At 45.5% G+C, this 26368-nt stretch overlaps 1 protein-coding gene across 2 annotated transcripts in view; it reads left to right on the forward strand.

Annotated features, from left to right (window-relative positions):
* VGLL4 (vestigial like family member 4) overlaps positions 1 to 26368 on the forward strand; it is a 78179-nt gene that overhangs the window by 36439 nt on the left and 15372 nt on the right. For both annotated transcript variants that reach the window (XM_063411394.1, XM_063411395.1), the window contains one exon: positions 15257 to 15443. In XM_063411394.1, coding sequence (XP_063267464.1) covers positions 15257 to 15443 — 187 coding nt within the window. The remainder of the gene's footprint in view (positions 1 to 15256; positions 15444 to 26368) is intronic.

The following is a 26368-nucleotide window of genomic DNA, read 5'->3' on the forward strand; positions in this document are numbered from 1 at the left end:
CAGGACAGCTTTCATTAGTTAGTGGCATATTACATAATTATTTCACTGACTTCCTGTACGGCTGGAGCGTTCCTTGGCTTGCAGGGCTGGGTGTCCTCTCAGGGCACTGCAAGGCATCCTGAAAATGCGTCTGTCTTCCCCAAAAGGCCGCTTCAGATGTTTGCTATCACACACCCTGCTAACCTCATTGGATTTTTAATGAAATGCAACGTGTTTTCTGAAGTTCTAAAGAAGAGTTTCCATTCGCTTTCTCTGCTGACCTTGCATTTTTCTCAGTTTCTCCTATTAACTGCAAAGTTTGGGTTCGTTTCTAAATAACGAAAAATGCCTTAAGCACTAATCTTCTGCTAAGGATTGGATAAGAATCTCCTTCACGGCGAATTAGGTGTTTTTATTTGTAGTGCAGTGTAAAATTTCTGTTCAAAGGCATGTAAATTAAGATGCACCTACAGAAGGGTTCCCCACTTATAGAACATTCTGTGGCTTTTGCATTTTCAATCTCTTTCATCTTCAAGAAAAAAACAAAGAGCCCCAGCTTCACAGTTGGGCTTTTCTTGCTCATTTCCTCCTAGCATGAAGTTGGGAATATCCTCTTCAGGACTGACATCAAAATCCAGTTTATTTTCCTCGTTCATCAAAGGCAGGATAGATTTAGGTCATACTTTAACTTTTTTTTTTCCCCCTGGAGTTCTGTTGTTCTCACCCTAGATGCTGGTTCAGCATTTGTACTGAGAACTCAAACAAGGAAATTAAAACCCCAAATATAATAGAGTGTTATCCCACAGCTTTCTGTAGATAAGATAGGCAGCGTATTTTTTTTTTTTGTGAGATAAAAGGTGGTGAGGTTTGTAGCAGTAAGTTGAATTCTGTGTTAATGAGCAATTTGCTTAAAGGCTGTAACTTGTTACTCACAAGTCAAATTTGTTACAGTGCCAGGTCTCTTTGGATATAAATCCAGGGATTTTAGGAGACATTGAAAAAGCTTAAATTGCTCCAGAGTCTGAACAATGCACTGCATTGTATGGAGAGCTGTTAGAGAAAAAATACAGCTTAAACAACAGTCTTCATTGTGTGGCATCTAAAATTATGAATGAAAAAGTTCATCCATATGTATTGGCTTTGCCTTTTTAAAATATCTGCTTTGCATGAAAATAGTTGTCTATTAATTTCTTCTTGAGGTTTAATACAGATGGGCCTTTATATTTGATTTTGGCTGAATAGACTACAGAGTTTGAACATGCTGCATGCAGACAGAGTGCCAAGCAATTCAGCAAAGTTGTTTACACTAACAATAATCCAGCAGGACAGAGCCTATAATTTCTCACTGATAATAGTGTGAGGTAGTGGTGAACACCAGTTCCTGCAGAAGTGTTTACAAAAATGGCTTTATACTTCCTCAGCGTTAAAGAGCCGTGAGGGCTTGGGGGTTGAATTCCTTCCTTAAGCCGGGCAGTTTTTCCTGCAGCCTGGATCATCCCCCTGGAAATTGCTCTCGGGATCAGCAGGGATAGCTGCACACACAGGGGCATTGTTTGTCCCTGCCTTGGGGACAGCTCTGGCATGAGGCTGGGGGCAGGAGCAGGCAGTGCCACCGGGCTCCCTCTGCATTCCCTGGGGGCAGATGGCCCTGGTGCTTCATCTCACAGCTTCTGTAGGTCCTGCCATTCCCAGCCTGTCCCTACAAGAGGGCTCAGCGGAGCTCAGGGAGCACTGGTGTGTGTCCTGGGAGGGATGGGGGGAGATGGATCCCCCAGAGCACTGAGCAGGCAGCTGAGCTCTTAATTAGGGTTATCTGTGCCCGCTTGGAAACCTCGTGTCACACATGGATGGAGCTGGGAGAGGTTTGGTCTTCATAGCAGGAGTAGCTGGCACTGATTGTAGGGTAAGGCGAGCTTGGGGGACTTCAGTTCACAGAATCACAGGATATCCTGAGTTGGGAGGGACACACAGGGGTCATGGATCAACTCCTGGCCCTGCACAGACCCCCAACAATCCCACCCTGGGCATCCCTGGAGCTGTGGCAGCCTCAGGGCCATGCCCATTCCCTGGGGAGCCGGGCAGTGCCAGCACCTCTGGGGCAGAACCTTTCCCTGAGATCCAACCTGACCCTCCCCTGATGCAACTCGTGGCCATTCCCTTAGAAAAGGTCATTGTAGTGAAGAAATGGCTCAGGACAGCTTCTTGTGCAACCTTGGTGAAGTTGAGCACCACCGGCACCACCACAGCATCAGTTCCAGCCAGAGAAAAGCTCACCCAGAAACCTCAGTGGGGTGATGGGGCTTCATCAAAGATCTTCAGAGATCAGTTTTCATAGCAATGGCAGTCCTTAATCTCAGGGTGATATGGATGGTGGGGACAAAGTGTGAAACTGAGGTTGGGATCATTCCTTATCTAAGTTTCACAGCACTGGTTGGCATCAGATTATTTTTAAACAAGAGTTTAAAATGTTCCCTTGCCTAAATTTCATGGCATAGTTTGATACGAGATTTTGTAAGTAACACTTTTTTTCCCTTTTCCTTTCAACTTGCTTGTTGCTAGCGTTAAAAGCAAGAACTCATTAAGCATAGTAGCACTTGGTGCAGTCCAGCTTTTCCCCCCAAAAATGCCGTGTGATGCTTTGTGCCTCATTTCGGTTTTGGAGCAAAAGCTCATCCACAAGTGGTGTTTGTGGATAGAAGTAGGTGATATTTGGGATAAAGTGGAGTTGCAGCCTTGGTGGCACACAGGGAGGAAGGGAAGTTGCCTTCAGCAGGCTGGTGCCAGCTCGGTTGCCTCACAGACCTGTGGCTCCTGTGCTTTCCTAATTGCCCTTGTTACAAGAGTCTCTGATTATTTAGACATGTTCCTCTTCACGCCTCATCGCTGCAGAGTGTTCCCTGTCCGCTGTGAGAACCAGGCACTGCAGTGTATAACTTTCCTCCTATTCTTCCAAATGTTGCTAGCAGGTTCCAGGAAATATATTTGCTCTCCCAGGGAAAGTTTGGAAGCAGTTGTGTTTAAAGAGCAGTATTTTTTCCTGGAAACTCATTTGACAGGGCAGGCATGGAAGCCTCTCAGCACTGCACTTTGCTGCTTTGTGAGGTTTAATATTTGTTACTCAGCATGCAGAAATGGGGGGATTGCCCTTAAATATGGATTGTAGTTAGGTGTGAGAGAGATTTCAGGGTTTTTTTGCCCAGGGTAGGAATAGCACTGTTGTATGGGAATATAAACTGATCTGGAACATTTGTTATGTTTTGTTTTAACTCCAAATCCCAGAACAGCAGATTGGCAATATCCTTTGTAGTTACAACCTACAGAGTGCCCAGCCAGCTTTTGCATGAGAAGAGTGAGACCCAAAGCTGCCAATGGATCTTCTGGAGTAGCTGTTGTTCTTTTTGGAATGAGTGGGGATTGACTTCTTTTGCAGATGGTATCAACACGCTATGCTTGCACTTTACGGATGGTATTGAGACTTCCAATTTTGTTATTTACTTGCTAATGTTTAGTAGGTCTCACTTCTGAAATTAAGTTATTTGTGACAGTAGCAGGTTGGGACACCTTCAGAGCAGAACCTTTCAGAAAATTATGGTTTCTTGTCTCCAGATTTCAACATTGCAGTTGTTTTCTGGGATGCTCTGCTGATTGTAATTAAATGTTCCTGTAAAGAAAATTAAAGTTGTCCAGGCAAAAGGAAACGATTTCTATGAATCTTAATGATCTAGGAAGATCAGCCACACAGGAGCTGGCCAAGTAAAATAGGACTGTTTAGTTGTTCTGTTTATATTCTTTGGAAAGCAACATCATCTAAAGCAGCTCGACAAGAACTGCTCTTACACGGAGAAAAGAAGTTGACACAAGTGTGGCCCCTCCTCTGTGGTGCTTTTATCCAGAACACATGAAATGAAGACAGGGTGAGGGAAGTGCTGTGTGATTCACACAGGACGAGTCTGAACTCGGCCAGTTCCTTGGATTTAGTATAAATATTTATGGCATTGAAAGAGAATACATATATATTTTTTAATATTCTTCCTCATGCTCCGGATCTTTTTTTTAGATGTCCTGCTCAGCCATCTGGTGTGCACTGGTGCTTGTTTAACCCCCACCCTGCAGTTTTCCTGCTGTGGCATCTCGGAGCTCACAGCTCTCTGTGGTTGGCATGGATTAAATCTCCCCGAGCCAGCTGGGGCAGTGCTGACGTGCACACTTTTCCTGCTGAACACTCCAAACCCAGAGGTGAACACTCTGCTCTTGTCCTGCTGCAGGCATCACACTGAGCTATTTACTAAAGGTGGCAAAAATAGGAATTCCAGCATTAGCAAGGATGTTTACAGAGCCTTGGCTGGGTTCTCTATCTTCAAAAATGCTTCTCTCGCTAATGTTACATAATACATGTATTTAACTCAGCTCATCACAAAAAAAAGTTTAAAAGATTTGTTCTTTCTTTAAAAACTCTTAAAATTCAACTATCTATGACTGCTTTGAGGCTCATTATGTTAGGCTTGACAGCTAGTCCGTGGATGTTCTGAGTTTCTCCTTGCAGTACAGTAAATTGAACACTGCCCTGTTTGAGTTCAAGTGTTTCTCAATTGGTGCATTTAGCAACAAGTATGACAACAAACAGTTTAATTCTCACATTTGCATCTATTTTGAATCCTCTCTGCAGAATCCATGCTCTCACAGAAGCCAAGTTAATTCAACTTTGAGCTACCCCTGTGAAATAAACAATGAATGTTATCCTTATTTACAGCGGGGGACAAAGAGCTGTAACTGGTTGAACTCACAGAAGTCTGGGATAAAGCTGACAGCAGCATTCCAAGTGCCACAGTTGGAATATTTTGCCACAGTTGCTAAACCTTACTGTGACCTCTTAGTAAAGAAAATTGTTTTTACCTGTTTGGGATGTTCAAATAAAATAAGTCATTAATCAGCTAAGCAGGTAAAAACATGCTAAAAATGACTCTTGGACTGATGCTGTATGGGCTCGATCCCTACTTTGTGCTCAGCAGTCATGGAGAGGAAACAGAGCTTTTGGACCAAAATATTGTGACTTTGGTCCCTCTGGAGCCCACCCAAACTGAGGTGCTGGAATCCCCTGCAGTGGATGTAGTTGAGTCTTTTTAGCTGAGAAAAGGGATGAGGCCTTGCAGACAATGCTGGGAAGAATTTGAAGTTCCCCTGTCTGAGCCACAGGACCTCCCCAAGTCTGTTCCTTTAGATCAGAGCCTGTTGAGTTGGAGAAAAGGAATGTGCCCACAGATGCTGGCAGTTCATTTTAATATTCTCCTTGCAGGATGGGTTGGGATCAGGGACTTAAGGAAATAGCAGCCCAGCTGTGCTTGTGCAGTGCAAGCCAGGCTGAGCCCATTTCTGACCTGAAGCAGGGCTTCCAAACCTTTTAATTAGTAATGCAGGGTCTCACTGCCCCCAGCATTGCTGTTTGGTTCCATTAAAAACTTCACAGTTAATACAATACCTTGTATTATTAATTACTTTTATGGGGTGGAACATCTTAAATGTGTGATAAGGGGGTAGAGATCTGCAGAAATTTCCAGGTGAGATGGGGAAGGATTTAACAGGTGATTCACTGGGGAATTGTATCATAGTAATGCAGTGAGAGGTTTGATTTCTGTCTCCTAGGGGATGGTGTGATGTGAGTGGTGGGTCACAAACACACAGACATATTTTTGCTACCTTTGTTTTACCAACCCATCTGCACTTGTCTCTCTGTTCTGGGTTGTGTCAGGATCGAGTTGCTTCTGCAGCTCTGAAATAAATAGAGAAGGAGCCTGGAGTTACTGTCCAAAGGGAGATTCAGCTAAGGACTGGTAGGTACAGGGCAGAAGGACACAGCCCTAATTAGAGGTTTTGATTAGCAGAGTGGAACTTGGGTGCTGCTCACCCCTTCCAATCCCATGACTGGCAAGATAACTTCAAAAATAGGAACCTCTGCTTGTTCTTGTTTTTCCAAGAGTTCTGGAAAACCTGTCCTCAATGCCCAGAAAAGTGTGAGAAAGGCTGCCCAGGCAGTGTGTAATTTCTTGGTAGCAAACACAATCCCTCCCTCCATCTGCCTGCCTTCGCTTCCCCTTGGAGAGAACTTTGATTTGGAGTGACCCTGCAGCTTGGCCCCACAAAGCAGCGCTGTGCTTGTGAAATCAGCAGCCGGGCTCTGAGCTGGGCAGTGCTGCCATCCCTGCCCTGGCACCACGCCACTGCCTCCCTTTTATCCCTGGGACACCTCCAGCAATCCCAGCGCTGCTGCTGCGCTGGGTGGGAGTGCTTGGATCCACATCCACCACCTCCAGTCCTTCAGGCAGGAATTCATTCTCTGCTACAGCTTTTTCACAGCTAAACCTCACAGTGGAGCAGCAGTTTTAACGCTTTTGTGCTCTCTGGTTAGCTAGATTTTTTCTGTATGTTTCTTCATAGCCATTTTCTTTTTAACCAGTAAAATAATGCAATTGTCTGTAGTGAACCCAAGATGAAAAACTGCTCTGTCAGAGGCACAGATTCAGTTTTATCTTTTTCCTTAGTGGTGCTGTGTGCCTAGTTGTTTTGGAAGACATTGCTATCAGGAACTACAGTGATATTTAAGCTTTTATATCTTTCTTTATACCGAGCACCCTAACCCTGGAGAAATTATGTGGAATCCTTTCCTCTGGATCTCATGAGCTGCACTTTCTCTGGGCTCTTCTAGAAGCCTTCACAACTTCTTGGATATTAAAACACTGCAGGAGAGCAGCATCTGAGGGAGTGCTGAGTTATTATCTCAGAATAATACAAATCCAGAGCACTGGAGGTTCTGTATGATGCACCCTACAGGCCTTGTGCTGAGCCAAATTTGCTTTATTTTGCTGTGTGAGGCCCTGTGTCATCCCATGAGGAAGGGGCAGCCTGGCACATCTCTCATTTTCCATGGCCATTTTCCATTTTCTGTGTGCTCCAGAGGATCTTGTTTCCCTCTGGAAGGTTCCGTGGTTTGCTGAGGATTCCCAGTGTTCGCCTGCCCCGCGCAGTTGTCGCTGCTCTCTCGCTCTCCCTCTGCACAAGGGATTTTGGAGCCTGTCCTGAAGGACAAAGGGATTTTGTTCTCCACAATGGATTCTTTGTGGGAGATGGGCTGGGATTGTTCTGCTGCTCAGTGGATTAAAATCTTGGATATTCTGTCCAGCTTGGCCAGAGGGGCTCAGTGTCCCTCATGTGGGAGACCATGAGGCTGCACATCAGATAGCAAAACCAAAGTGGAAATCCAACTTTTTCCTGTGTTTGTGGGGCCAAATGTGATTTTTTTCTCATTTCACTGCTGTTTAGGAGGAGAATTGGATCACTTAGATGCAAGTCCCAGGGATCCCCTCATGATCTTGCACAGTGCCCTGAACACTGACCCTGCTTTATTCCAGATCCATCCTAAAGGCAGTACCCACCTGTGCGTGTCTTTTCCTAACATTTTAAATACATCTGCTTTTCTGTTCATATTTTAAAGCATTTCTATCCTCTCTTGAGGGCTGTTTTACCTTCCAGGTAGGGCATTTGGGGAGAAATAAAATGGGAATAAAAGAAACATTGCTGGAAAGTGTGATATCAGATTTCACAGCTCTTTTAGAGAGTTCATTTTCTTGATGGTCTGAATTTTTCCACATGTAGCAAAGGAGAATAATGTGAGAAAATGTGTTCAGAGCATGTTTATTTTAAACTGTAATAGAAGCCTGTAGTACTTCTAAAAATAGGCTCCAGTTGAAATAAGTGGATTTTTTTTTTTACCTTTCTATTGCACCTTTTGCTTCAAATCCTTATGAAGCAAAGTATGCACAATTTATCAGATTTACTTTTAATATTACACTGTTGCAAGTGAACATCTCAGAATTAATGTTGGAAGCATGGTTGCTGTAGAACATCCTGAGTGTGTTCATATCCACCAGGGACACTGAACACCCAGAATTTAATTTGTGGTACATGGAATATCAGCCATCGGAGCAGAGGGGTGTCCACTAACAGAAATATATAACAGAAACAATATCCAGAAAAACCCAAAAACCAAACAAACAAACAGAGGAAGGGTAACAAATATTTTCTCGTTAGGGGGAATTATTCAAATCTGAGCTTTCACAAATTGAATTTCTCTCTCTTTGCCATCACATGACAATCCAGCTATAAGGTAGGATTTAGTGCAATATTGCTTTAGTCCCAGTCTTACAATTTCTTCTGTTGTGACTTTGATTTACTTTTGAAATAGGTGGCAGGGCTTCTGGCTTTGATAGTTTCAGCTGCTCTTTGATTAGTTTAGTTTTGCCATCTTTTATGTGACAAAGTCATTTAAGACCCTCAGTCTTGATGATCAAAAAATGAACACCTAGATCTGAAACCACCTTTGGTCTGGGAAACAACATCTTCAACATGTTGTCTTAATTATATTTCATTGACAAAAAAATACTGATAATGCTGTTATATTTTCAATAAAATCACATTATCACTTGCCCAGTAAAGAGGAATGTCATGTTTGCTAAGCAAAACAGAATATGGAATTTACTGTTTTCTGCAGGAAGTGTAGATGATTCTTCTCCCTTTGTGTTCCTTTTTCCCTCCTGTGTTTGGGATGCCCAAACTGCTGCCCTTGGTTGGACTCAGGAGCTGGGCTTAGCCCAGAGCTTGGTTCCTGTCTGAGCAAAGACAAAATGATAATTGTGCTAATTTTTAGTCCCTCTTAACTGGCTTTGGATGGTTGATGCAGGTTTTTCCTGGGAGAGCTGGCAGGAGGCTCCAGGGTTGCTCCTGGGGTGCAACCCTGCTCCTTGAGCACCTCTTTTTCTCTCTGGGAGAGAAATCCTTCTCTGACATCGATGTTCACAAGCACTGGAGACAACCCTGGTGTTATTATCCAGAGATCAGTGTAGTTACAGCACTAACTACATCCAAATCTTGCCTGCCAGATTGTTGAAATCTTGGTTTAGCCACAGTCTGCATGACTAAAAATACTCTAAGCAAAGAAAGCAACACTTCTTGCAGAGTTTTCTAAGACTTACCTAAATGTGGAGATTATCTTAAGTGAGAGCTGCGGATTTATGAAGTAATCTCATGGTCTAAAGTTAGACCCAAGCCTGAGTTCATTGTTGGGCTGGAACTGAACGCAGCCTCACAGTCACAACTGCTGAGGTGTGAAAGCTGCAGTTTGACAGAGGAAATATTAGAGAGCTCTGCCAGACCACAGCAGTAAAATTTATTCCACCCTGCTTTCTTTGTGGCAGATCTGCTGCCCTTTTTCTGCCCGTGCCATCAGTTCTTGCCTCCTTACCAAGGACACTCCCTCAGCTGCTACCACCTATTTTCAGGTACCAGGGAAAATACCAGATACCTGAATTTTCCAGGGGAATTTTTTAGCCATTGTTGAAGTGTTCAGCCAAGATTTTTTTATTAATCTCATGTATTTGTGAAATAGTTTGTGGAACTGACACAGTTCCCCAGCCAAGGCAGTTGATGTAGCAATAGTATTTTGTACAGCTGTGCTTTTACACAGTGTGAGGAGAGAGAATTTCAGATGAGTAGTCAGGTTTTCACACTATCTATTACAAATAGGGTAATGTTGGCTTGGGGGAGGCAAATTTGCCATTTTCTGCCAGTTGCACTGCAGTTTTTGGTACATAATACAGCATTTTGAAGACCTTCTAAGTAGAAATCAGCTCTAAATTTGATGAACAATATATTTTTGGAAGGATCCTTGAGCGAGCCTGCTGCAGGCTGCCAGTGATGCTGCTGCACCAAATTCTGGCTCCTTTGGGAGGCTTTTGAAGGATAAAGGAGAAAAGTGGGTGGAGGTGATTGAATGCAGAGGTCACTATTTAATGTCCCTGCCTGCTCTGTGTGCAGAGAACGTGTCCCTGCTTGGCAGGCAGGGGCAGCTGCAGGAGCCAGCACAGAGCACTCACTTTAATCGCTGTATTTTGGTTTTGGCCATGGCTTTTCTGGCGTACAGATCTCTGCACAGTGGTAGCCAGAGCTTGCTTCCAGGAGTAAGTGCTTTTCATATGTTTTGTAAACCGAGGAGAGGAGGCTTTTGCCAATTTCTCTCTACATGTGTATGTGACTTTTTGGTTTCTTAAATTAGCTTTTTGTTATCATAGCAGAGAGTCAGTAAAATATGTGGCAGATAAAGGAATCAGTAAGTTGGCTGCTGAAGGAAATCTATCAATTATAATAAAGAATATTTCCAAGATCTGATTTCTTAGCAGCATGTTTTAATCAGGCTGTTGCCATTAATACTTAATTTTTTGTTGTTCTGCAGTTTGCTGTTTTATTATGCTCTCCAGATAGGCCTGTTTAATGTACTCTAAAGGAAATACAGGCTACTGTCACTCTGTTTACAGTGGTTGATCTACTACTTCCCAGAATTAAGTCTTATTTAAACTCATCTTAAATCGTATCTTCTGGAGAAGCAACCCAGAAATAAAGTAGTGATGCAGAATTCTGATTTTTGGAATAAGGGATTTTGTTTGTTTTTCTGAGTGGGGGTTGCAGAAGCGCTCAGCAATGATATAAATAACATAATTTGTGATTCTTCTTGGGACGTGTTTTTCGTGGTGAGCAAAGATTTCCCCCTGAGAATGGATTACTTTGCAGCTTGCTTGCAGCCTGTTTCACACAGCTCTGCTTTGGGGGAATTTCCCAGTGCCAGGACTGTCAATCCTCTCCCACTGTACAGAGTGAGGTGAAATAACCCCAGAGCAGCAGCTGGCAGCATCTGCTGCTGCACTGCAATTCTGTGCTGATAACTTGTTTGGATGACTTGTTGAATTGAGTAATTTGTGGTGACTTCCCTGCTTGGTATTTGATATCTCAAATCATGTGATTATTTTTATTTTGTGCATGAATTGGAATTTTTATGCCATTTATCCCAATTTATGTTGGCACGTACTGACTTCTGTGTTTGCCATAGTGGAATAAAACACGCAATAGTTTAGAAATTTGTTCCAATCTATTTGTTATTTAATCTCCTAATGGTTTTTAGAATGTAGCAATAGAAAATAAAATAAATTGTATTTTACAGTATCTTTTTCACATCTGTATTGCTTTTGTGAAGGTCTTGGCTTTGCAGCATATGTCATGAAAGTAAATTTTTGATCTTGAATCAAATGAAAAAACTGCCCTTGAAGATCTTCGTGTACTGCTTATTCCTGGGAATCTGGCCTTAACAATATGAGGCAACTCCTCTCACTGATGAGAGTTTGTCTGCAGGTATTGGAAAAGGTAATTAAAGGTGTGATGCCCGTTAATTAAAGTCTCTTTAATGCTCTTGCCCGTGATTTTTTTAATTGAGTGGCCTGAGGTCATAGTAATTGAATCCAAGACCTTAAAGGTAAGGACCTTCATGGCAGAACACCACAACTGAAGAATTTTAAGTTTGTTTTTTTTTTCTAAAAGTTAATAAACTTGTCAGGGGTTCACTCTTTTGGATAAATCCATCTGTCAGATGCAGAACAAAAAACGAGCCAGGGCAGTGCCGGGATTTTCTTTGGAGGAGTTTTATTCTAACCTGCCTAAGGTCTGCACCGTGTCAGTGTTGAGCTGGCAGGACAAAGGCTCCCATTTCTGGAATTTGTGGGTTGTAATTAATGCTCAGACTCTGGGCATTAAAAGCAGCCAGCGGGAGAGAGGAAATGGGGAGGGGGATAGGACACGGCAGCGCTGTGTCGGCGCAGCCCGTACCGAGGCACAGGAAGGAAGCTTGCTGCCACAGCAGTGTATATTTTTATTTTCCCCAGTCTTTGGTGGCTCCTGGAGCTCTCAGACAGATTTCAGACCCCTCTGGTGTGTCTCTGTCAAGGCACACTTGTAAAAACACGACTTTTGCTGTGTGGATGTTCCGGTGGGCTCCCGCTGGCCAGAGCAAGGCAAACAGAGCTGGCCATCCTCTGTTTGCAGAGCGTGTCCCAGGGCTGGGAAGAGCCTGCTGGCCTCACAAACACCGTGTGGAGTGGAAACACTTCCAGTCAGGCTCCTAAGAGGTTAAAATAAAGCACATTCCTGCTGACTGCATGGGCTGGTGTCAAGCGAGAGCAGAGCTGCTCTATAGGCAGACACTACGTCACGGTGTTATCTTTGTTTAGCTTGTCTGTGCTTTATCATGTTGCCCAACAGTTTTAATAAAAAAAGAGGAGGAGGAGAAGAAAAAAAAAAAAAGAAAGACTAGTATGAATAGTTGTAAGTAGAAGTATCTGAAAGCAGCAGATCTGGAGTGCCTTCCACCAGCTGCTGGCTGAAACAAAGAGGAGCATTATGAGAGGCACAATAAATGTGTTTGCTATCTCTGCTCTCAGTTGCAGGGCAGACACAAGCCGTCACAGTAATGAATTTTGAAGCCTGGAGTTTGGACTTGGGGAATTTATAAAACACAGTTGTTTTATCAGAGTGTTGTCTTGCCAGCTGTGTGATGGGAGTCTGGTTTCCATGGAGTGTGGTCAGCTGGGGGAGACAAATCTAGTCCCTAAAACAGCATTTGGGACCGTAGTCTCCTCTGTGGTTTCTCTCTCTCTGCTTTAAATTCACATTTGGTAAGGAGGAAAGCAGGGGGGAAGGGATTTTATTGAAATGAAGAGCAGTTTTAGACCTAATCAAATTTGCAGGCCCCACGAAAACTCAGAGTGCTGTGCAAAACCAGTATAGGAATTTATTTGCATTTTCTCCCTTTAAACAATGTAAAGAGATTTCTCCTCCTTTCCTTGATTTTCCCTGTTATCTGGACTCTTTCTGGCATTGTTCTCCTGCCTGGCGTGGGCAGGAGGGGCTGTCCTCTCTGTCCTGTAAGAGACTCCCACTGCTCCCACTGTTCAAAGTTTGGTTAATTTGATTAATTTTGGCCCAGTGGTGCTGGTCAGATCTTGGTATGTTTAGCTGAAGTCTTGGTGTTCCCTGCATAATCAGGAAAATGCATTACCAAATTGGATAGGCTTAAAAAAATTAAAAGCCCTTCCTTTATTTGCTAAATTTCTTTCAAATAGGTTTTTTCCAGCATACAGTAGCATTTTTGCCAGATTTTATACTCAATCTGAATGTTAATATATAAATGCTGTTGTTACCATACATAGAAGAAACAAGGTTTTTAATTTCAAAATAAAAAGTCCCATTTTGGTAGTTGTATAGTATCAGGTCTGTTTGGGGGAAAAGGCCAAATTTCTGGTTTACTGAATTGAATAATGTCCAGAGATTTTGGGGGGTTTTGAACACCCAAGTGAACTTTACACATGGGTTTTTAAACTGCCCAGGGCGCTGTTAGGAGTTGCTCAGGAGTCAGTAGGAGTTAGGTGCCCACATGGAATTTGTAATTGTGGAATTCTGTGTTGGAATGCCCAGAAGTGATGGGAGACACTGAGTGATCGTGTATGGGTGGGAGGACACAACCTGCAGCCTCAGGTGCTGAAAGCTTTATCTTTTGACATTGCTCTTAAATTACTCCTTTTCAAAGACAGCAGTGGGGGAGATTCCTCATGGAGAGGAACTGGTGTGATGTGGTTTGCTTTGAAAGTTCAGAACATGAACACTCTGGAGGTTGGGGGCTTTGTTGGCAAAATACAAAGGAAAAATGCACAAATTTACTGATCTGAAAGCAATTTCCAAGAGATGTTGTGTTGATAAAAACTCTTTTTGTGGCACTGGGGTGCTTGTGGGGGCTGCTCAATTAATGTTTCATTGGAACAGGAGAGCTCTGGGTGGCTGTCCCAGAGCATTTGCAGCAGGGCACAGTTTTTGCTATTTAGAGCTGAGATGGAAAGTTCCTATTTAGATTTGGTGCCAGAGTCTTTAATAGAAATCATGGCTTGTGGTGTATTATAGGTCAGCGTATATTTGCTAGTTTATATTATGCTGACTAAATTGGCAGAATGCTTATTTTTACTGGTAAACATTCAGGAGGTTTTCTCCTTGCTCCTTTTTTTTCCCCAACAAAATGTTATTTGTCGTGTGTGGAATTAAGGCAGCGTTTCATAAATCATCTGCCTCGGTGATGATGTGAAAATGTGTGGTGGCACACAAAGATTTCCATTGTCAGGTACCACAGGGCTCTAGATGGAGTTAACTCAGGCCTAATTTTAGGTCTGGAAATTATGGCTGTGCAGAAAACAAAATGCTTCTGGCAGTGTAGGAAAAATACAAATTTTAAACTCTAGCAAAAGCAGCTATTTCAGGCATATTACCAGAATAGGTAACCCTGGTTAATTTAGCTCCTCTCCAAGCCCCTCGTGGAGCCCCAAAAGCACTTTTTAAACATCTTTAACTCCCTATGAGATCTAAATGTGACCTGAGGATGTGAATTCCAGTAAAGTCCACAGTGTGAAGTGCAGCACTGTGCTTCAGGCCATAGGAGCAGTGAGACATTTAATTGAGAGGGGAAAAGCTGTGGTCACGCTTTGACGCCTGCCTAGCAACGATGTGTCCCTGTGTTTGTGCACAGCCAACTGTGGCATTGCTGGAATTATTTACACACATATGCTGGCAATGCCTTTTTCTGGGAGGTGTTAGATTATATAAAAACTTGTTCTACTCAGTCTGCCACCAGTTGGAAATCAGCATTTCTGTGATTCCTCTGCTGAAGAATTGTGCTCTTTTGTTCACGGGGCCAAACGTAGTTCTAAAGTATAGAGAAAGACATTTAAGGACATTTCTAAAACTTGAATCAGCAAGTTCCAATTTCCCCCCGAATTTTTCCCGTGCATAGTTATATACCAGACGAGCTTGTTTTGGACAGCTTTTTATAATGGGAATCATCTGAGAATCTGAACGTTTATTCAGTTTTAGATCTGGAATATTTGGCATTAACGTGAACTGTAGCCCTGGAATTTATAACCGCGACCGTAAGAAGAGAGGAACAAAGCTTTTATTTCCCTGTGAATAGTCATGGTTTGCAGAGTGAGGTAATCACAGCCTGGCGCTGGCATTGCAGCCTGCACGGGGAGGAATCTGAGTGAAAAAGCTGATGGGAATCTGAGTGAAAAAGCTGATGGGAATCTGAGTGAAAAAGCTGATGGGAATCTGAAAAAGCTGCTGCAAAGATGGGTCAGTTCAGCCTTTGGGATCATCGGGGGTGAGGTGCCCCTCTCTCCTCACTTGTTCCAGCATAAAGCTGGTTTGGGATACCTTGTCCATCCTACACCCATGTCCCACGTGTGCAGTTTGGGAGCTGTTGCTGGGGTTTGGGGGATGTTCATGGGGAATTTTGGGGTTTGCTGTGTGCTTGGGGTTTGTGGCTGTTGTCCCCGTGGCGGTGACCCTGTCGTGTCTCCCCGCGCAGGTGAAGCGGCGCTGAGAGGGGAGCCCCGAATGCAGCCCCTGCAATCCCCCGCGCTCAGCAACCACCGCACGGGCCCGCCGCCCATCAGCCCCAGCAAGAGGAAGCTCAGCATGGACCAAGGGGACGAGGAGCTGGACTGTGACAACGACCACGTCTCCAAAATGAGCCGCATGTTCAACCCGCATCTGTGAGTGCCTCCGAGTGAAAATCCTGTCCTGGCTCAAACTTTGCGCTCGGTTTTTTCCCTTTGTTCCAGCTGGTGTGGGAGACCTGCACGAAAGCCGCCGTGATTAGATGGGTTTTCATGTTTTCTTTTGTTTTTGTACAGCGTGAGGTAACAGGAATTAGCTCATCTTAACTATTTATAGCACGCCCTAGGTATTTGCCTTGCGATTTCTGCAGTATTGTTGCCTCGTTCTTTGTAGTGCGCTCCTTTCACTTCCCCCCATTCTGAGGCTCTGTGGCTGGGGGTGGGGAGGCAGCAGCAGCAGCAGGAGGAGGAGGAGGAGGAGGAGGAGGAGGAGGAACACAAGTGCTTTGCATTTTTTCGAGGCCAGGAGCTCCGAGCCAGCTGCTTCCTGGGCTGCCTTGACAACTGGGCAAGCAGCAGTTGTTGCTAAACATTCCTGCTCTGACAGTCAGGTGTGGAATGTGGCGGCCAGGTAAGGCTTGGTGAGCGAGTGTTGGGCAATCAGCAGATGCCATTCCCGGGAATGCGAGCCTGGCTGGCACTGCTGGGGAATTCCTGGCATTCCTGCCTGCAGGAAGCAGGGATGGAGCTCCCGTGGCTGCTGCCTCAGCTCCTGCAGCCCCAGCATTCCGCGCATTCCGCAGTCATGGGATGTGGACGGAGGATTTATCCTGCCATAAATCACCGCAGCCTTACTCACAGGCTGGGCCCGCAGTCTGCAGCCTTGGAATTTGTTACAAATCGGGAATCCGGGCGCTGAAGTAATGCAAAACAATAAAAGTTCGCTGCTCATTTACAACATACCTCCTCCTCTCCCTGCAAAAATTAACTGTTTATAGCCTTGCTCTGGGGCCAGAGGGGCTTGGAAAGAGCCGTGTGCTGCATTTCTGGATGTGTGACACGACTGAGGGGATTTACGGCATTTCTGAAATGTTATGTAACTTTATGGGGGAAAAGTGTGATTTTTTTTTTTTTTTAAGGCTCATTTTCTACTGATGAAATAAAACACAGCTGGCGGTTACATACATTATAACACTTTATATAGCGGAGGCCATAAAAATAATGAAGTCTGAACCAACAGACTCATGTGCAAGCAAGGTTCAAAACTAAACGATGCAGGCAGTTATTTCATGTGATCCCATACCTATATGTCAGAGCTGTCTAATATTTTCCAGTGTGGCACATTTTTATGGTTTTTCTCAATAGATTCTTTCTGTGATTTCGTATATGAAACATTCATCTTTTCTTGTAATAAAAAGCATTGGTTTTCTGCCCAGGGTTCATGTGATTTAATCTGTTTCAATTAAACCATCTGCTGCAGATGAATTATAATCTGAAATAGCATCCATGAGGCCATCTCTTTTTCTACTTTACTTTGTAAGTTTGATCTGGCCATACAAAAATATGCTTTCAATGGAATATTACAAAAACTCAAACATTTGTGATTCATCTGAAATAGCTGAATTTCTGTGTATTTCAAATATATCAGAAAAGTTCACAAACGTTCTCTGAATTTTAATCTCATTTTAATCTCTGCTACTGCCTCCAGTGAAGTTATTGGAGTTGTTTTTTGACTGCTTTTTATATTTTCCATCTTTTTCGGATTCTGATGTTCTGGTTTAATGGTAGAATTGGATTACTCAGACCCTGTGGATCTGTCCTAAGAATTTGGGGTTGGGACATGGGAAGTGAGTGGAAGCTTGGCTTGTTCACAGTGAAGAAAAGTAGTTTTGGAGAAAGAATTACTTCATGGAGCACGATAATGGCAGCCACTGTAGTGACCTGGAGGTTCTAGAAGTGTAAGGTGGACGACATTCAGGTTAGAAATCCAAATATGTAAGAGATGTGTGGAGATCAGGTGGCGTGGTGTCTGCAGTGACAGCAAAGACATTTCTGGGACTGGGACTGTAAAGATAAGTTTGAGGCTGTGTATTTTGAATTTTTTAGGGCTAAGTGCCCTGAAAGCACAGGATGAAAGCGTTCATGATGCAAAACCTGGGCACAGCTGACACAAGTCTTTATAACCCCCAGCAGCAGCTCTTGTTCAGGCACTTGGGGCTTTGTGATGGTGGAACTGGGAAGCAGTTGTGTATTCATTCTCTTAACACCAGCATCTTGTGGCTGGAAGTGTAATTAAATAGGCCAAGAATTGTGTGTTTGGTTCGTTATAAATGGTGGAACCTTTTCGTTAGCAATTTGATCTTAACTCTGAGGTAGCAGCACCCCACTGTGCTTCAGTGGGAATGAATCCATTGAAAGGCTTTGGATGTGTTATTAGAAATCCAGTTACGTCAGCCCTTTGTTTGGAAATGGAACGCTTTGAGACATTCCCTGCTCAGGTGTAATTCCCTGAAGGATCATTTGTGAGCTGTACTTGGGTCTGTTTACTTTTATTGTGGAAAAACACAACTATTGGAGTGCAGTCTCTGGAACAGAGTGAATCAAACGCCCTGGCAAGCCTAGCAGGATCCTCAGATGTGTAAGGGAATTAATGTGCAAAGAACAATTTATCAAAGGTGCTTTTTCAAAGGAGAGAATTCTCAGCGTTAGGCTAATAAAATATACTTCAGAGCTTGTGGATTAATTTTTAAGAAAACAGCATGTGACACTGCCTCCCTTTCATATACTTTTATAGCTTCTGTGTTTTTGTGGTGATAGAAGTCATGAACACCCATAAACTTCTCTGCTGGGAAGAACGAGTACTTCCAAATTAAAATAGTGACAGGTAATACGGAATTCCCTTATTTGAATTTCACACTTTCTGGTGTGTCTCAGGTGTTTTATGAGAAATGCACTCGCTGAAGTTAAATCTGAAGTAAAAGGTGCTTTTGGCTCCGTGCTGCACTGTGGAGGAGAAGGGAGCTTGTTTTGAGGCTCGGCTTGAAACATGGCCCTTTTTTCCCTGGGAGTTCACTAAAACCACCGTGATTTGCAGCAGAGTGATTGGGAACTGGGATTACATGAGAATTCTGTGCGGTGCAGGGAGAGTTCTGTGCGGTGCAGGGAGGGCTCTGTGCGGTGCAGGGAGAATTCTGTGCGGTGCAGGGAGAGCTCTGTGCGGTGCAGGGAGAGCTCTGTGCTGTGCAGGGAGAGCTCTGTGCTGTGCAGGGAGAGCTCTGTGCGGTGCAGGGAGAGCTCTGTGCGGTGCAGGGAGAGCTCTGTGCGGTGCAGGGAGAGCTCTGTGCTGTGCAGGGGAGAATTCTGTGCGGTGCAGGGAGAGCTCTGTGCGGTGCAGGGAGAGCTCTGTGCTGTGCAGGGGAGAATTCTGTGCGGTGCAGGGAGAGCTCTGTGCGGTGCAGGGAGAATTCTGTGCGGTGCAGGGAGAGCTCTGTGCGGTGCAGGGAGAGCTCTGTGCGGTGCAGGGGAGAGCTCTGTGCTGTGCAGGGAGAGCTCTGTGCTGTGCAGGGAGAGCTCTGTGCTGTGCAGGGGAGAATTCTGTGCGGTGCAGGGAGAGCTCTGTGCTGTGCAGGGAGAGCTCTGTGCGGTGCAGGGAGAGTTCTGTGCTGTGCAGGGAGAGCTCTGTGCTGTGCAGGGAGAGCTCTGTGCTGTGCAGGGAGAGCTCTGTGCTGTGCAGGGAGAGTTCTGTGCTGTGCAGGGAGAGTTCTGTGCTGTGCAGGGAGAGCTCTGTGCTGTGCAGGGAGAATTCTGTGCGGTGCAGGGAGAGCTCTGTGCGGTGCAGGGAGAGCTCTGTGCTGTGCAGGGAGAGCTCTGTGCTGTGCAGGGAGAGCTCTGTGCTGTGCAGGGAGAATTCTGTGCGGTGCAGGGAGAGCTCTGTGCGGTGCAGGGAGAGCTCTGTGCTGTGCAGGGAGAGCTCTGTGCTGTGCAGGGAGAGCTCTGTGCGGTGCAGGGAGAGCTCTGTGCTGTGCAGGGAGAGCTCTGTGCGGTGCAGGGAGAGCTCTGTGCGGTGCAGGGAGAGCTCTGTGCGGTGCAGGGAGAATTCTGTGCGGTGCAGGGAGAGCTCTGTGCGGTGCAGGGAGAGCTCTGTGCGGTGCAGGGAGAGCTCTGTGCGGTGCAGGGAGAGCTCTGTGCGGTGCAGGGAGAATTCTGTGCGGTGCAGGGAGAGCTCTGTGCGGTGCAGGGAGAGCTCTGTGCGGTGCAGGGAGAGCTCTGTGCGGTGCAGGGGAGAATTCTGTGCTGTGCAGGCAGAGTTCTGTGCGGTGCAGGAGCGGGCGGTTCTGTCCTGACCCCTCCGGGGAGCGCTGGGGCAGCGCTGCCGCCCGAGCTCCGTCCTTCCCCAGCGCCTTCCCTCTCCTGCCTTCCCCGGCTCCTTCCCGACCTCCTTCCCTCTCCTGCCTTCCCCGGCTCCTTCCCGACCTCCTTCCCTCTCCTGCCTTCCCCGGCTCCTTCCCCAGCCCCTTCCCTCTCTTCTTCCCCAGCTCCCTCCTGCCCTGCCTCCTTCTCGGGCTCCTTCCCGAGCTCTTTCCCGGCCCCCCTCCCTTTCTCCTTCCCTGTCTCCCTGCTGCTCTTGTTCCCTATCTCTCTCCTGCTCTCCTCCCTCCCTCCCTCCCTCCCTCCCTCCCTCCCTCCCTCCTTCTCTCCCTCCTTCTCTCTCTCCCTCCTTCCCTCCCTCCCTCCTTCTCTCCTTCTCTCCCTCCCTGGCTCCCTCCTGCTCTCCTCCCTCCCCGTCTCCCTCCATGGCTCGTTCCAGCTCTGCTGCCCGCTTCCCTCTCTGTCCCTCTTTCTTCCCTCCGTCTCTCCCCGTCTCCTCCCGGGTTCTGTGCCTCCCCCGGGCTCTCCCGTTCCCCCCCGGGCTCCCCCGTTCCCCCCGGGCTCCCCCGTTCCCCCCCGGGCTCCCCCGTTCCCCCCCGGGCTCCCCCATTCCCCCCCGGGCTCCCCCGTTCCCCCCCGGGCTCCCCCGTTCCCCCCCGGGCTCCCCCGTTCCCCCCCGGGCCGTGTCTCTGTTCCTCCCTCGCTCCCTCCCCGTTCCGCAGCCCGGGCACACAAAGGCCGCCTTGTCCCGGCGCCGCCGCCCTCAGAGTCCCCAGGCGGGCCGGCGGGCACAGCGCTGCCCCTTCCAAAGAAATGTCCTTTGGAATTCAGATCATTATTTTTGTTCCCGTGTGCAGAGTACGGCAGCCTGGAAGCTGGGGATGTGGGGTTTGGGATGAGCGGGTTTGTGCGTGGAGAATTCCCCCTCGTTCCCGTGTGGATTGGTGGCATTAGGATTGCGATGGCAATTAATTTCTGTAGAAAACTCTGGCTACGGCTAAATGTTTGCAGCTGTGAAGTCGAGGGAGTAATTGTCTCTTGGCTTGTGTGATAAATAATGTGGCTTTTTCCTGTAATGAAGGGTTTGTACATGAATAAGTTACTTTAATGTGTATCATGTAAAATGATGTGTAATTTCAGACTTCAAGTTCTGGGCTGTCTTCAGTTTTGTTGCACTGAAGAATGGTGTCAATCCCACCCAAAACACTCCTGAAGTTGCCTTACACCACCATGTGTAGTTTTTTACCATGAATATCCAATGGCATTTGTTCACTTTAATAACACTGTGATAGAAATTAGTGGGGCATCGTTAAAAACAAAGTGTTCTAAAAGTCACCTGTATTTGAAGACCTTGGAATAATTCAGGTTAGAACAGACCATGTCATCCAACCTCCTGCTCAGAGCGGGCTCAGCTGCATCTTCAGTGAGTTTAGAGTTGCCCAAAGGGAGACATTTAAGTAAGATTGGAAGTTCCTCATTAGAGGAGGATTCTCGTCACCTTCCTCCTTAGCTTGGCTGAGAATGCAGAGTGGAAACGTTCTGCAGAAAATCCTCCCTGTGTGGAGGAACGTGGCTCCAGCAGGGCTTGAGAAGATGCAGAGCTCTCGGAGGTAGCCTGGCAGTTGTCACAGAAGCTCTTTGCTGCAACTGCTGCTCTTTGAGTTCCAAACTTCATGTGGTGCAGAGAAAGATGTTTTCACTGTCGTTTTATTGTGAAAAATGGGAGTTGGGGGAAAAACCCCAGCACGGAGTTGAGAACACCCAAAGTGTCTCCAATCTGCCGAGTGAGGTGTCGTCACCAGTCCTCAGCACTGGTGTGCCCTTGAAGGATTTTGGGGTTCACCTGAGGCTCTCAGAGCCATCCTGTTGGAGCTGAACTCCTCAGTGAAACTCAGCCAGTGTGGCTCTTGTTGATAAGGTGGACAAAGGATCACAGAGCAAGTTTCAAACTGCTTTTCCTAATTTCATTTTTTTTTCCTTTTCCTGAGTTGCATGAATGATGGAGTGAATCAGACATTTTCTTATTTCTTAATGGAGATCACACACTGCACAAAATTAAATTGTTTTCAAGAAATCTGTGTTAAATTGACCCTTCAGAGACAGACTTTAAAGAGCCACCATATCTTGGGTTAATATTTAACAGAGAGTTCTGCAGTTCTTAGCCAAGGGGGAATTTCAGAAAGCACTCCAGTCCCTTTCAGTTGAAGCACATGTGAAAGGTTTGTTAGGAACAGTTTCAGGGCTCAAAGCAATTTAATTGATAGCTTATCAGTACTTCACAAAAAGACCTATCTGTCAAAATTGGGGTAGATGTTGAGGTACTTGAAAAACCAGGCAATGTTAGCTCAGGTGTCTCCTCCACTTGGAAACAGAAGGGGTTTGTTAGCCAGCTCCACATTTCTGCTTTGATATCATGTTTTCCACTTTCATTTTCCATCTTTTGTGGAAGAGCATGACCCTTCCATGGTGTGGCAAGGCTCCAGGCTGCCTCTGGAGGGGAAAAGCCACGTTAGTGTTGCACAGAGGGGTTTAATCACCCACTCAGGGAAGGCATCTGGGGTCCTGTGTGCTCAGGGATGGAATGGGAACCACAGAGTCACAGAATATTCCGAGCTGGGAAGGACCCACAAGGATCGAGTGAATGGGGAGTCCCTCAAGCCCTCGTGCTGGGTGTTTACTCCAGGGTAAAAGCAAAATTTTACATTGTGTGAATCAACTATATCTACATGGGGTGAAATTCAGCACCAATCCAAAAGCTTGAGATCTTAGAAAGAAGCAAGAAAAGAACCAGTAACCTTTGCAAACATACTCTGGATGTATATCCAATCCCATGGAAACAAAGGTTTAATCTCACTTCTTTCTATTTAACCATTTTCCCAGATGTTTCCTGCAGTTTGACAGATGTGTCTTTTACTAGAAAGCTGTGCTCTTGAGAATGAGAATGTTATGGACACGGTTGCTATAGACAATGAGTGTGTGAGGGGAAGGTTTGGAATAAAACCTTACATTAATTTCTGGTTGAATCAGTAGTTTTGTTCCCCGGGCTGGCGGTGCTGATGCTGTGGGATGGCAGGCACAGCCTGGCAGCTTTAACTCCTTCCCACAGCATTGCCAGGTGCTGGCAGACTGCTGGAATTCCCAAACAGTGATAGGGGGGAGGAAGCTGAGGGATCCCTGGGAATCCTTGAGCTGCAGGGCTGGGGGTGGGTTGGTCTAAGGTTTATCCTCAAAGAGAAAGAGGAGGGGAATAAAAGGGCTTTGCTGCCATTGGGGTCTGGAGGGTTTGATCCCAGTGATGGGGTCCCTTTCCCAGTGGGAATTCTGTGGAGATGGATCCCTGTGGATGGACTCTGTGGGTGGGTGGCAGAACCAGAGAATATTCCCAGCTGAAAAGGACCCACAACGATCAGCAAGTCTTCAGTGAAGGGCCCATACAGGACTGAACCCACCAGTGGTGGTGTCAGGTGTGGATGGATCCCACGTGGATGGATCCCAGTGAGCCACATGGACATGACTGACACCACAGACTGATGTTCTGCTGCCCCAGTGATGCTTCATAAACCTTTGGCATGTTTGAATCAGTAACTGGCATAATTCACAAACCAGTACCTTCAAAAGGGAGTAAGCAAAACCCCCAAACATTTTTACTTGTGATTTGCTTTTCTAATTAAGTCTTCCCTAAACCAGAAGCTGCTGTGAGAGGAGACTGTTGATTGCAGAGTGTGGGGTGCCTGAGCTGCAGAAATGCCCTCCAAACACTCTGGGGTCCATTTGGTTACCAGATTTTCAAGGAAATATTTTACTATATTGGTCTGAATATTTGTGCAATATACAGTGAAGCTGTTGCTGTTTTTATAGTGCTTCTAGAGTTTTCGGTAATTCAGATTTTATTAGCAATTACAAACTGTTTCAATAAACTTTTAATGAAATGTTTATTCCTTCTTTAAAACAGCCTGTGAAAAAAGTCTCATTTCTTAAAACCAGTTGTTTAAACACTGCTCTTGATTGAAAGGCCTAAAGAGTCTGGGTTTTTTTGAGAATTTTTGAAATGTCTGGAAGTGAATTACTGTAGTTTCTCAGCTTTTCCTGCTTCACCTCAGCTGATGTTACAGTGTGTATCTGATGGACAGAGACCATAATTTGTAAGTTCTAAGGATCCCAGGCCCCTTTCCCTGTTTCTCATTAGACCCACTGAAGCTGGAAGGGGAGGCTGTGTAGTCCCATTTTCTCCTGCTGATTTGGCACAGTTAATTCCAGCCCTGTGACCTTATTTTCAGAGGCTGGTTTGTGTTGTTAAAGCTCTTACCAAATAAACTGGCCATGCTCGTGCTGTTGATACTTTTCCCTTCCCCTGTCATCTGTTTGAAGAAAATTATTAATCTTCTCCTCTGTTGTAAAATTCAACCTGATGCAGTCTTTTAGGTGGTGGAACTAGGAAAAACCCTACAGACCAGTGAGAATTTGGGGTTCATGGATTGATTTAAGTTGGTACCAACTTTTACAAAAACAGTTCCATGACAGGCATTGGGTGATGATCAAAAGTACTTTTTCCAAAGAAAAAAAGTAAAAAATACTGTAAGGAACAATGCAGGGAATCCTCTAAGAGAACATAACTGGCATTTTGTATTTCCTTTAACACTCCTGCTGGGTCTCACCACAGAGGCTGAACAGCAGCAGATTTTCCCTGCCTGCAGGACAGCCTGAGGTGCCCTGGCAGTGCTGAATGCCCTGGGACACGACCCCACTGCTGCATTTGATGTGCAGCCTTTCCCCTGACACTGGCCTGGGCCCTTCTCTGAGTGATCATAAATAGTTTTTACTGTATTTTCCAGTGACTGGGTATAAAAGGCTCATTGCATGAGCCAAGTTTGACTTCAAAAGGAATTATAAAAGCTGCACATGACCCCTTTGATGGATGGGTAGAGTGCAGGGGGAAATGTGTGCCAGAGGTGTTTGGGTGGGCACTGCAGTGGGGACAAATGAATCCCTTCACAGACTCTGCCCCTCTGACCCCTCTGACCTTGGAGATGTTTCCATTAAAGCCTTCCTGCTCTTTCCCTGCACTCATGTTTTCCTGCTTGTTCAAAATTCGGAGTGTTTCATTCACCTCACGTTTTTATCATTTGCTCTTCTGGAAGTTCTCCCCTCCAAGCATCCAAAGTGCCTTTAAGCACTTGAAGCAGCTCAGAGTTCTGCAGGGGTAGTTTTATTTTCCCTCGCAGCAGTGATTTGCTGTTCTAGATCCCATCCTGTCCATCCCAGTGTGCTGCCTTGCTCCACTCCCTGTGTTCACCAGCTTTGTCTCACTGCCTCAGGTACCTCAAAGCACCCAGGCACTGTGGTGGCTTCTGCAGAGCTCACTTTTGAGCTGGAAAGGAAACCTGAGTTGTGGGCTGGACTGGCAGCTGGAGGATGGAGTTTCTGGCACGATTTGACGTGTCTGAGTTTTGCAGTTTTGCAGAAAGTGCCATCCAAGCAAATGCTCTCCAAAGTGCAGCAGCAGCATCTCCCAGGGACAGACCACATCCTCTGCAGGATTCTCAGCTTCCCAAACACTCACGTCTCCTGTCTTCTGTCATTTGCTTTTCACAGCTGGCACAAACAATTCTTCCATGCAGCATTTTTCTAGTGTGGGGTGCAGGATTTTCCAGAGGCAACTGGAGCTACTTTGGAGAGAGAGTTCTGGAGAGGTGGCTGAATCAGATAAATCCCAAAGTTTTGGTTACTTGTCCTGAGCCTTTCCAAGAACTGCTCTGGTACAAGGCAGCCAGAGATGCCCTGGTGCAGGTTTAGGGGATCAAAAAGTTTCTCCTCTTGGATTGACAGGCCAAAAATTTTTTGTCCTCAGTCCTTGAAAAGTAAGTTGGATCTGATGGGAGCTCAGCTGCTGGTTCCCACCTAGAAAGAGTTAAACAAAACTTGGAAGATGTGGAAAAGGGTTTTGTTTATTCTCCAGAAATCACTGTGCATTTTAGGAAACTTTTTGTGATTGCTGCAATATTCATTTATACCGAGACACTTGTTGTGGTGGTAACACTGAAATCTGGAGTTTTCTGTTGTTCTAGCTCCACTTTTTGAGCCATTGGAGATTTTTAAAATTTTCTTTGCAGGCTAAATTATGTTAAAGCTAATTCAGCGGAAATAATGACATCAGTTACCATTTCAGAACTTTCCTGGGTATTTATTAGAAGTTGGATTTTTGTTGTTTGTGTCTCAGGAATGGCCTCACGTAATGCTCTTCAAAAAATGATGGAAATGTAGAATGAGACATCAAGGGTGCCAAGCAAAAGAGAACCTGAACATAGGAATTGGAGGAGGTTTGGAGCTGGAGCATGTTTGGAGCTGAGCAGGGCAGCAGCAGTGCAGAACAGAGATTAGTGAATCATTTTCTTCCCCTTTTTAACAAAAGTTGAATTGCAGGTAACCTGTACCTCTTGCAGCAGGGTAGTTTTGTCATTTTTCTGCATTGTATTTGTACACATGTTCCAGCAGTGACAGAACTTTTAATTGAATAAATCCCTTATGAAGCAACCAGTGCTGTCTTCTAAAACCATCCTGTGAGTGTTGGAGAAAAGATGGCCAACATTAAAAAAGAATCCTGTGAGAAAAACGAGTAGGATCTGAGATTGTGTTAATTGATTTTACTGTACATTAGATTTAGATTTCAGTTTTGTGGGTTTGGCTTTGGGCTGAGGTCTTACATCATGCGGTTC

Source organism: Prinia subflava, chromosome 14 (genome assembly GCF_021018805.1).
Source record: "Prinia subflava isolate CZ2003 ecotype Zambia chromosome 14, Cam_Psub_1.2, whole genome shotgun sequence".
Classification (NCBI taxonomy): Eukaryota; Metazoa; Chordata; class Aves; order Passeriformes; family Cisticolidae; genus Prinia; species Prinia subflava.